The 12,928-nt window shown below is 34.0% G+C and overlaps 1 protein-coding gene across 1 annotated transcript in view; it reads left to right on the top strand.

The window, feature by feature from the left end:
- C5 (complement C5) overlaps positions 1-12,928 on the top strand; it is a 102,970-nt gene that overhangs the window by 6,022 nt on the left and 84,020 nt on the right. The window contains 4 exon segments of the mRNA XM_074211693.1: positions 1,463-1,554; positions 5,558-5,640; positions 6,352-6,442; positions 11,090-11,204. Of these exon segments, the coding sequence (XP_074067794.1) occupies positions 1,463-1,554; positions 5,558-5,640; positions 6,352-6,442; positions 11,090-11,204 (381 nt within the window).

Genomic DNA, 12,928 nt, shown 5'->3' on the forward strand with positions numbered 1-12,928 from the left:
GAAAATGTTTGGAACAGACTTTATGGTAAATGGGTAGAGAAATGATTAGGTTTCTGTGAAAAAAGATTGCTTTACTCCGGCAAGGGTTCAGTTGAAATTATGTAATACAAATTTGAAGGTTTGGTCAGTACTCTTTTTATGATTTCTTTTATCTCTATTCAACAGCATATGAATAGGAGTCAAGGAGATGGAAGGCAAGAGTAATATGACTGAATTTTGAGTTATGATAGGAGAGGGATGCAAGGGATCTGAGAGAAGACAATGTAGAGTTGAATTGGTCCAATATCAAATTAAACACCAAAGGAAGAGGTACCAATTTCAGGGTCAGTTGAAATATATCTGTGATCCCTATTGTAAGGATTAGTTATCTAGATAGAGGGTAATATGACAAAAGGACAAAAACATTGACCTTTGGAATCAGAGGGCAAAGAGGAGAACTAACAACTACTGAGAAATTTGTCAATTGTTGAAATATTAAAGCCTTTTCTTTTATCATTCTCTCCATGATTTTCTTGATACAGTTTAGGAGTCTGAACTCAGTCTTAATTATGCCTCTCTGCTGTCTCTTTGTCTCTCTCTCTCTCTCTCTCTCTCTCTCTCTCTCTCTCTCTCTCTCACACACACACACACACACACACACATATACAAACATTCATACATACACAGACCCATACCCATACACATACACACACACACATACTCACACTCCCATTCTATAATCTGTAAATTTAAATGATTTTAGAATTGTTTGTCCATATCCAAAGATTTGGAAGATCAAGCAGGAGGAGGTTTAATATAGAAGAAGATAGCTAGAGGTGCATGGGTCTATGTAGGAATATGTAAACTTTTCTCTAGTATGTATAATATATTCAATAACTATGTTGACAGAAATAGTGCAGTATATTTAATGCATGTAACTTATGAATATTGAATTATAATCAGAAGGAAAATCCAGATATAACATGAGCATTTTAGAACTCCAGATTTTATATTTTTGATATTTTGAGCAAAAGTTCACCCCATCCCCTGGTTAAATTCTGAACCTAGCGTGGATCATTCAAGGAAAAGGAGAATTATCAACAGTGCCAAATCCTGCAAAAAGCTCAAATAGAGTAAGAACTGAGAAAAAAGATAATCATATTGAGTATTTAGTAAGTAACTTTGAAAGAACAGTTTCAAAAGAATATAGGATACAAGTGACTGGGTCTGAGGAAGTAAAATTTCTAATATTAATCTTTATAAATAAGGTATTTTTGTTAATATTCCTATTAAATTTAGAGAAAACATATGCAAGCATGAAATTATTCAATCATAAATAATAAAAGATAATTTTAATTTTATAATTAAAATAATAAGGAAATATAACTTTCTAATTAATGAACAAATAATGTAAGTTTGTAATTAAATAAAAGTTTTTATCCTTTGAGGTTGCAATAAAAATTTTCTTTTTCTTAATCCAAAGGATCCAGAAGGAACAGAAGTTGAAATCCTACAAGAAAATGATTATATTGGCATTGTTTCTTTTCCTGATTTCAAGATTCCATCAAATCCGAAGTATTTTTAAATCTTTCTAAATAAAGCAAACTTCTTTTTATAATCTGTGGTATACTGGAAAGAGTATTAGACATAATGAATGAGGAAAAACTGGAGCACATAGTCTATCATTTACTAGCCATGTGATGCCTTGTACAAATAGTTTAATCTCTCTAAATCTCAGTAGCGTCATCTTAAAGGGGGTAAGAATACTTGATTGGCCTGTTTCTTTGCTTTGCAGATTCTAAAGTACTACATTAAATAAAGGCTATTTTTGCTTTTTATTTAGGCAATTAAAATTATTGAAATAATTATCAAATACATGTGTATATGCAAATATATATGCTTATATTTACATATACACTGATATGGATGGCTGCTAGAGGCAGTTAGATGGCTCAGTAGATAGAGCGCTAGGTGTTGACTCAGGGAGACTTGCCTCAGACACTTATTAGATATATGACCTTGGGTAAGTCACTTAACTTCTGTTTGCTTCTGTTTCCTCAACTGAAGATATTTCCCATCATAAAAATAAGCATAATAACACTTAACTTCCAAGATTGTTGAAGGAACAAATGAGAAGTTTCTGGCACATAGTAGGTTGTTAATAAATACTTACATCTTTCTCTTTATTCTCCATTGAGAAGGAAGTTCCCTCTGAGAAAGCTCCCTCTAACACTGGAGATCCACAGTTAACAGTCAGTGTGGGGGAAATGATGAAGTTGGTCTCTAAGACAGGGATTCTTGAGTTTCAAATTTCCATTCATATATACTGAATTGTATGACTGAGAGTAAATCATTTACCCTCTTAGTACCATAGGTTGTTAAGCTGTAGATATTTCTAGATAATTGTACTTTAGTTAAAAGTAGATGACAATGTTCTCATGTGGCTTGGTGCCCCAAACTGTTGTTGTTGAGTTATTTTCACTTGTATACAACCCTTCATGACCCCATTTGGGATTTCTTGGTAAAGATCTTGGAGGGGTTTGCCCTTTCCTTCTCCTGCTCATTTTATAGATGAGGAACTAACTTGTTCAGTCACCTAGCTAGTCAGAAAGATGAGTCTCTATCCATTGTGGCTCCTAGCTGCCCCAAGTATCAGTAGATCTGGATTCAAGTCTTACTTTGGAAATTTTTTGCTGTGTGTCCTTGGGCAAATTATTTCACTTTCCTAAGCCTCAGTTTCCTTATATGTAAAACGAAGGAGTTGGGCCAGCTGATCTCTTCACCTGGTTTCCAGCTCTAGCATTTTGTTTCTGACGTTTTCCATCAATATTACAGAAAATCAGTCATGTAGCACCACTTAGAGGGCACAAAAAGTATTAGAATGGTACAAACCCATGTAAGGCTACCTTGGGTTGGCTAGAGTAAGCTGACCTTTATGTTGAAAGCCATGACTAATAAAAGTCAGTATCCTGGCAGGAACTAGAGCTTGCTTTTCCAACTCCTCCTTGCCTGGGGTGTAGCTGAGCCCAATGAAGTGTCTCCGGAAGAGGAGTTTTTGAAAAGGTGCTTCAGAATATTTTTTATCAAAGCCTTAGAATTGTTCCAGTGCTGGAACATAGTCTTGATTGGGCTATAAGGTATGTTCTCTGTTCCTTCCAAATCACTGGTATAAGTTATATAGATGGAAAAAAGTGGCTGGCAGGGAGAGGAGTGAGAGAAAAAGAAGGAAAAAAGAGAGAGACACAGACAGAGACAAAATCAAAGAGACACACAGAAACAGACGGGGGGGGGAAGAAATGGAAAGAAAAGGACAGAGACAGAAACAGAGGCAGATGATAGAGAGAAACAAATAGAGATAGAGACAGAGACATAAACAGAGAGACAGAAAAAGAGACAGAGAGATAGAGTTAGAGACAGAGAAAAAGAGAAAGACAGAGAGAGAGAGAGAGAGAGAGAGAGAGAGAGAGAGAGAGAGAGAGAGAGCAGAGTTAAAAAGAGACAGAGAAAGGCAGAGAAAAAAGAGACAGAGACAGAGAGGAAAAAGATATAAACAAAGAGACAGACAGAGACAGAGAGACAGAAAGAGACATAGAGAGGCCGAGAGTAAGTCAGAAAGAGGAACAGAGACAAAAACAGAGATAGAAACAGAAAAAGAGAGACAAAGAGATACAGAGACAGAAAGTGTGTGCTGAGTAATTGATGACAGCAAACTATATTATTAATTGAGGGAGTAACACATCAACAACCTCTTTGTGGCTCTGGCAACTCCCTTAAAAGATAACTTCCAAATCATAAATGGATTATGCTCTAAGGCAGTTCGGGGAGTACCCATTAGAAGGAAATCTGAGATCTTTTGTACATACATATATAATGTACATATGTGTACTAAATATACTTATATATGTAATACATTATGTATGTGTGTGCATCCATATAAGAAGTAGGAAAATTCCCTCTACTAATGGAAGTCAGCACTGGAGCTACAATTTATAGTCTTAGAGAAAGCTGCCTAATATACAGACAGTTTAAGTGACTTGCCCAATGTGTGTCACAGGTGGGATTTGAACATGTCTTTCTGACTCCAAGGTTGATTGTCTAACTACTAAACTATGCTGCTTTCTTAAATATCTAATATGTATGTAAGCATGTAGTCTATTTACATAGTTTTTAACATTGGAAAAACATTTTTAAACTTTATCTTTACAATCATAGGAACTTGGGCATGAGCCCATTTCATTAGGATATCCCGAGGGAATTTTCTTTTTAATTTTTTAATAATGAAAGTTTTATTAAAAATGAAATCATAAAGGACATTTTTATTCATCAAACAAAACAAAGAACTAAAATTAATTTTAATGATTAGCTAGACTACTTTAAATATACTTAAAGAATTTTCTAATTCTAATGTTCTAAGTGCTATTATTCTGTGATTATCTTCCAACCTTACTAATTTGTATTTGGAGTTTCAACATTTCTTCCTGTTCTAATGTTCTGAGATTCTAGCCAAGTTTAAAATGACTTGGGGTTTGTGGGGGTTGGGAGGGGACAGGTTGTATTTTTCGTCTCAGTCCAGCAGAGGGCGCTGGAGTTTCAGATTATTCTGTGATTTTTACACCCCACCCCACCCCACCCCCCTACCCCTACCCCTCCAATCTTGGAAATTCGGTGGTGTGGGGGCGGCGTGTGAAGAAAACTTTGGAACAAAAATTATTTGAATAATTTGATAATTGCACAGTTCTCTGAAAATGAAGAACCTCATTTAAATAGTAAAGGATATTTCCAACAATAACTTGGTATCAGGTTTAGATGATCCGTTTCTCACAACTCCAATATTTCATTATTTGGCAAGCAGTGCTCTGTACCAAATACTTTATGCAGTGGCATTTTTTATTTTCTAAAGTTTATAATTTATTTTTGAAGTTAAGCTTCAGGATTGGCCCATTAATAAAATTTAATTCAATTCAGCAAAAATTGGAGAGGACATTGCTAGGCACTGGCCCTGCTGGAAACTGAACTTGGGATTTTCTTCATTTATTCTGAAAAGTGAATATTTGATTTCTGTTCCAACCCAATCCAGAAAAATCATTGTTACTGATTATATTAATTTCAGAAAAAGAAATAGATTAGATGAACTCTATTTGTTGAATGATGCCTGTGCTAATTAAGAAAGGGAATTTGAGGGTTTGTAAGACCCATTTTCTGCCCTTAGAGGAACTTGTCTATTAGAATGGTTTAAGTTCTTCATATAACAGCTACTTGTTAGCATAAACTACAGCAAATGGAAAGAAGTGACTATTAGTGATATAGGCACAGTGCCTTGCAAGCACTGTACTTGCTGCGTTGAACTGAAAAAAACTTTAATTACATGGATTTAAGCTCATATAAACACATTATCAAACTCAGTATTGTAACTAAGTGGAAGAAACAAAGTATATGCATGCAATGTATGGTCATGTTGATTTTATATGAGTTTTTTCCCTTCTAAAAATAAAGTTGTGTTTAGCATCTTCTGGATAAAGATGAGAGCTATTATTAATTGATGACAACTCTTAATAATTTTGAATATTTTGTTTTCTAGATATGGAGTGTGGACAATTAAAGCCAAATACAAAGAAGACTTCATAACATCAGGCCTTACATATTTTGAGATTAAGGAATATGGTAATTTCTAGTAACTACTGTGATTGTTGTGTTTTCAGCATTTCTTTAAAGATGCTTTGTCTTCCATAAATTATAAAATGATGAACTACTTTGAAAATAAGAAGCAGAATATTATACTAGGGATAATTATCATAATGATAAATCATCTGTATAAGATACTTTATAGCATGAATCAGAATACTTGAGTTATAGTCCTGGCTTTGACACTGATTCTGAAGTCTTGGGAAAGCCATTTTAACTTTCAGATCTCAGATTTCTCATCTAAAAATCATATTATGATTTGTGTTTTTATTTATTCTTTACATGTATGTTTTATGTTACAATTTAATTTTAATAATGCTAATAGCAATAATAATCAGAGTCCATATGTATAAGACGTTAAAGTTTTACACTATGATTTCCTTAAACCATTCTTATAAAATAGTATCCCATTTTGCAGATGAGGACAGTGAGGCTTAGGGAAGTTATGATAAATTCACCCTAGGTCCCAAAGTCATTAGATGGTAGAGTCAGAGGATTAAACAAACATTTTCTAACTCCTACTCTAAATTTTCTTAGGGAAATAAATGTATCATAATCACTCATTCAGATTGGAGGAATATTAAGAAATATTTTTTCTATTTTAATATTTCATCTAGCTATACCAAAAAGATTTATGCTTTTAAAATAATATTTGAATCATTACATGCCTTCTTCATTTTTTATTTTCAGTGATGCCACACTTCTCTATATTAATAGAACCAGAAAATAACTTCATTAGCTACAAGGAATTTGAAGACTTCAGTATTACTATAAAAGCTAAGTGAGTGAATCAGTTTTCAAATTTATCAATTTTTTGAATAAAAGAACTTATTAATGTAAAAATAATAGCAACTATTAGTATACATTGTGAAAATATGATGATTAAAGAATCAAGAATTCAGCAATACTTTTAGTTGAATCTAGATTTTATTGGTTACTATACATACATTTGAAAACTATTAATACAATATGTGAAAGATATTATTTACTCTTTCTACAGAAAGTTTGTTTGCTTCGGAGAACTCCCTCTTCTCTCCTCCTCTTTCTTCTGCCATTTTTTCCATTATCTTCTCCTTCACTCTTTCTCTAAAGAGGTAGCCCTTCTACTTGCCAAGGTCACCTCTACTTATATGCACCCTTGATCTTATCCTCTTTTCTCTTCAGCAGTTTGCCTGAATGTCATTCCTACTCCATATTTCCTTATCTACTGACTCCTTCCTTTCTGCCTACAAACAAATCTATGTCTTCCACTCCTCTGAGAAAAATATTAGCTAGTTTCTACCATGCCAATCAGCTATCATTCTATATCTCTCCTCCCTTTCTCAGTTAAACTCCTTGAAAAACCATTTGCACCCACTACTGTAGCTTCCTCTTCTCATTCTTTCCTAAATCCTCAGTAATCTAGTTTCCAATATTATCATTCAATTGAAATTATCTACTCCAAGTTACCAATAATCTCTTCATTAACAAGTCTAATTTTGTTTTCTTGCTCCTCAACCTTATTGATTTCTCTGCAGCATTTGATACTACTGATGATCTTTTCCTGGATATTCTTTCTTCCTTAGGATTTTGTGACTGCTCTCTTTGGGTCCTCTTTCTATCTGTCTGAGCACTCCTTTAACTTTCCTGTTTGGTATGCATGCATGTCAGATCTATGAGTTCAATTATCATCACTATAACTACTAAATCTATTTATCTAGCAGCTTTTCTTCTGAACATATATCTTGTCTCACCAACTGCCTGTTGGACATTTCAAATGAATGTCCATGTACATCTCAATTCAATGAGTGCAAAAAAATTACTTTTTCCTCTCAAATTCTTCCCTCTCTTGAATTTCCCTCTTATTATCAAAGGGACCTCCACCCTTCCAGTTTCCCTAATTCAAAAACCTTTGTGTCATCCTCAAACCATCCCTTTCAACCATCCCACATATCTAATCAGGGGTCAGACCCTGTCATTTCTTTCTCTACATCTCTTGTATGTCTCCTCTTTTACTCACATAGCTGCCACTCTAATTCAAGTCCTCATCACCTCTTCCTTGGATCCTTGAAATAACTTCTCATCTAGTTCCCTGCCTTGCATTTTTTCCTCACTCCAATTTATCCTCTATTCAGCTGCCAAAATGATTTCCCTAAAGCATAAATTTAACCATGTCTCTTCTGCTAATTAAATTCCAGTGGTTCCCTATTACTTCCAGGACCAAAAACAAAGTCCTTTGCTTGGTATTTGAAACTTTTTATAAATGGGTCCCTTCTCATCTTTTTAGTCTTATTGTATTTTGCTCCCTCCATACACTAATTGATTCAACCACTACTGGCCTGCTTGTTATTCCTTAAACAAAGTACTCTATATCACATTTCCATGCCTTTGCCTGGCTTTTACTCATGTCCTGGAGTCTTTTATTTTATTTTGGGTTTTTTTTGTGAGCTCTTTGGCTTAGTTCAAAATTCATCTCAAATGCCACATCTTCCCAGGATGCCTTTCTTCCCAGTGCCATCCCCTCTATTCTACATTTATCTTCTGTATCCTGATTTAGATCTTATCTTCCTCTCTAAAATGTAAGTTTTGGAGGGTAGGAGCCAGTTTGCTTTTTATTTGTAACTTTAGACCATAGCCTGACTCTACTATAGGTGCTTACTAAATGACTATGGACTAATTGAACTTAAAAGGAAAACTTTAGAATTCTACAACTTTTAAGTTGGAAAGGCCCTTACAAATCATTGTATAACATAAAACCAGAGGCAGAGTAGGGCACTGGAATTGGAGTTAACAATTTTTGGTTTCAAATGTCAGCTCAGACTCTTATTATGTGTCCATGAACATGTCATTTAACTTCTTTTTGTGCCCCAGTTTTGTGCTCATCTGTACAACAAGGAGCTTGAACTCAATGGCCTCAAAGGCCCCTTTTCTTTTTTTTCAACCTCTCAGCTTATTAGTTCTCTCTCTAAAGGTGGGTAGCATTTTTCATCATAATCCTTTGTAATTATCTTGGATCATTGTTTCAATCAAGTAGCTAGACCTTTCTTTTTTTTTAACTAATTAATTTATTTTTGAATTTTACAATCTCACTTCCCTACCCCCACCCCCCACAGAAGGCACTCTGTTAGTCTTTATAAGATGAATGTATTGAGAGAGAAATCATATTCCTAAGGAAAAAAATAAAATATAAAAGATAGCAAAATTACACAATAAGATTACTGGGTTTTTTTTTTTTATTAAAGGTAATAGTCTTTGGTCTTTCTCTAGATACAGATGGTATTCTCCATCCCAGATACTCCCAAATTGTCCCTGATTGTTGCACAGATGGAATGATCAAGTCCATTAAGGTTGATCATCACCCCCATGTATCTATTATGGTGTACAATGTTCTTCTGGTTTTGCTCATCTCTCAGCATCAGTTCATGCAAATCCCTCCAGGCTTCTCTGAATTACCATCCCTCCTGGTTTCTAATAGAATAATAGTGTTTCATGACATATATATACCACAGTTTGTTCAGCCATTCCCCAACTGATGGACATTCACTCAATCTCCAATTCTTTGCCACTACAAACAGAGCTGCTATGAATATTTTTGTACAAGTGATTTACCCTTTTGTCATCATCTCTTCAGGGTATAGACCCAGTAGTGGTACTGCTGGATCAGAGGGTATGCACATTTTTGTTGGTCTTTGGGAGTAATTCCAAATTGCTCTCCAGAAAGGCTGGATGAGTTCACAGCTCCGCCAACAATGTATTAGTGTCCCAGATTTCCCACATCCCTTCCAACATTGATCATTGTCCTTTCTGGTCATATTGGTCAAAGGCCCCTTTCTGTTCAAAAATCTATTCTTCAATGATCTTATGAATCAGAACTAAAAAAAAGTAGGTTTACCTTTAATCCTAATAAGAGCTCACATTTACAATGCTTTTTGATGATAAAACAGCATGTACATACCAATATGTACTTTGCAGGATCATAAAGAGAAAAATATTTTTAAACCTTAAAATACTCTTTAATATTACTCAAATAATATGAATTAGAAGTGGGCTTGTATTTAGTAATAAATCTTTACTAAAGAGGCTGCATTATACACATGGGAACAGATCTCCAATAGTCTTATCTCCACAGGCAGGAAGGAGAGAAATAATAATGCTTCCCAAGAGTATATCTCTTGGCAGTTTTTAAGATTGTCTAATACATTATCTCACAGGAGCCTGGTGTACCAGACAGGAATCTAGATAGATAAAAATAATGATAAAAAAAAAACAATGCCTACACTGATAAGGATAGAGACTAGACCTGTGATTTTATTAATCAAGAGACATGTCTGTAGTCTTTTACCTAGAACTGCATACCTAGGATCATAATATCTTAAAGTTAGTTGAGTGACTCATACTGAAATGACTAGAGTATATGAGTGAAGGCATAACAAACAATAAGATATAGGAATCCATTTAGGCAGATTTGGAAGAACTTGAATGAAGACTGCTCTAGATGAGCGAACTCTTTCTCACAATGCAGGTTACTCCCTTTTCTGCATCTTATAATCTTAGAAAGTTACTATGGACATTGAGAGATGAAGGTCAGACAGCCCAGGGTCACATAAACCAGAATATGTTAGAGACAGATCTCAAATCTAAGTGCTCCTATGTTCAATGCCAATTGTCCATTCCCTTTGCCATGTAGCCTATAAATTCATCTTTATGAGGCATTTTAAAGTTTAACAATATTAGCTAAAATTTATATAGAGGATTTAAGGTTTACACAGTGCTTTGAATACATTCTCTCATTTAGTTATCTCACTTATAAAATACTTTGCTCACAATTTCTCTGAGAAATAAATAGTATATAGTACATACTATTTCCCCATTTATAGACCAAGATTTAGAGATGTGGATTGCTTTGCCTAAAGTCAAATAATGAACAAATATTACTGTCAAAAATCCAGCCCAATGGTAAGCTAGAAATTCTATTCATTCATTCACTAAGTCAGGATTCTGTCAAGCTGTGTCTGAATCCTTTTTTTGTGTAACCTTGGTCACAATAACCTAGGGAAGCAGTTTGAAGAGCTTAGTGAATAGAGTACTACTAGGCTGGATTTAGAGCAAATCATGAATCTTATCAAGTGGTAACAAACTAGGCTTGGAATCAGAAAGACTTTGGTCTTGTTTCACATACTTACTATCTGAGGAATTTAGCAAATAACTTAACCTTCTTAGGCTTCATTTCTTGATCTGTAGAATTGAGGGCTTCTAAAGTCTCTTTCGGTTCTAAATATATGACCCTATGAACTTTTGGTCTGAATTTCCTGTCAAATAGAGAAAATAACCTCCTATATGTGCTATTGTAGGAATCAAAACCTGATCTAAAGTTAAGCATTGTTTTATTTTATCTGAAATTCATTATAGTAACTATTTTAAGTGGTTTAAATATATTATCATTTGACAGCTATTTTTATAATAAGAAGGTCTCTGAGGGAGAAGTTTATATCTATTTTGGAATAAAAGAAAGTTTGGAAGATGATAGGAAAGAAATGATGCCTAAAGCAATGCAACAGACACAGGTAAGATATCCCAATCATATGTTAATAAATTAAAATGCATATTTAATATATATTTATTATATTATGTATTATTATTATCTATTATTTATATAAATGTAATCCTATACATAGAATAATAGAATCTTAGAATTTCTTCTGTATTGGACTAAGTGATCTAGTACTAAAATGCTATGATTCTGGTAAAGTTAAATTGAAGCAGTTTTTCAGATCATTCTGTTTAGAATAAAAATTAAGCCTTCATAAGAATGTCTTCCAATAAATCATTTCCGATGTAGATGAAAAGATTATACAAAATTATTTGATAAGATATAAAGACAGAATTAACTTTGTTCCATGAATTTCTAATGATTAATATCAAGTCAGGCACAAAACAGAGGGACATATGCTTATGAAGCATCTAAAGGTGTTTAACATTGTAATGGAAGAAGACACAGGCAAAGTCCAAATGGAAATGTTATCTGTTTTAGCTAATGCAGCCCTCTAGATTCTCCTATTTGCATCATTTGAACTAATTGCTTCAATTCCCCAAATACTGCAAGGCCTTCTTGATGCCATTCATGACCAGTAAAAAAGAGATTGTTATAACTATCTACGTAGAAGACCCAAAAATTGTAGATGAAGGATACCTATTATTAAGACTATAATGTGTGGTTTAGCTTGGCAACAAATTCAGTTAGTCTACCAATAGGCATGTCTTAGACAGTCATTATAGATGGAGAGTGAATTGTATACAAAATTGATAGGAAGAAGAGTTAAGCTAGATTGCATCTTGGTAGTGTATTGTACTCTTGAAGTTCCCAAAATGATCCCTGAAACAAAAATCTGATCTTTTAGCATCAATATGCTTCTGGGTATGCCTTATCATTACAAAATATGAAGTACTGTAACATTCAATGACTCAAAGTTATGGATGATCCATAGAACAATGTAAAATTTCATGCTCTTCAAAAACTGGCAATAGAATATAGCAACTGAGGGACAACTGAAAATTTGTTAACAAAAAGTGATTTAAAATTTGTTCTTTAGGAAATATTTGACTGGAAAAGGAAAGTGAACTTCACAAGAAGGGAGGGATGACAGACAGATGAACAACAGAGAGTGGTACTTGTTTACCTGAGACCACCTGTTGAAAGTTAATAGAAAAAAAAAGAAAGGGAATCTAATGTAATGAATAGATTACTTTTATTTATTTATGAAAAAATAGAGACAAGAATTAGAAGCAGGGGTGGCTAAGTGGTGCAGTGGATACAGCACTGGACCTGGAGTCAGGAGTATCTGAGTTCAAATCTGGCCTCAGACACTTAATAATTCCCTAGCTGTGTGGCCTTGGGCAAGTCACTTAACCCCATTGCCTTGCAAAAACCTTAAAAAAAAGAATTAAAAGCAAGTCATAGCAATGAGATGAGATCACATGACCATGTAAGTATTAATATGTTCTTCTGATCATTTATAGTGTGTTAATACATTTTAGACAAAACAGTACTATGAATGTAATTATGTGTTTGATTTTCCACTTTATCTTAATCCACTATCCACTTAATCCCACCTGTATTCTTTTTTTTTTTTTGCAAGGTAAATGGGGTTAAGTAGCTTGCCCAAGGCCACACAGCTAGGTAATTATTAAGTGTCTGAGACCAGATATCCACCTGTATTCTTGATCAAAGCTTGAAAAAGAAACTAATTTGTTAGCATTAACCTCACTTTATAGGTTTCTTAAATTTACT

This window comes from Macrotis lagotis, chromosome 1 (assembly GCF_037893015.1).
Source record: "Macrotis lagotis isolate mMagLag1 chromosome 1, bilby.v1.9.chrom.fasta, whole genome shotgun sequence".
Classification (NCBI taxonomy): domain Eukaryota; kingdom Metazoa; phylum Chordata; class Mammalia; order Peramelemorphia; family Peramelidae; genus Macrotis; species Macrotis lagotis.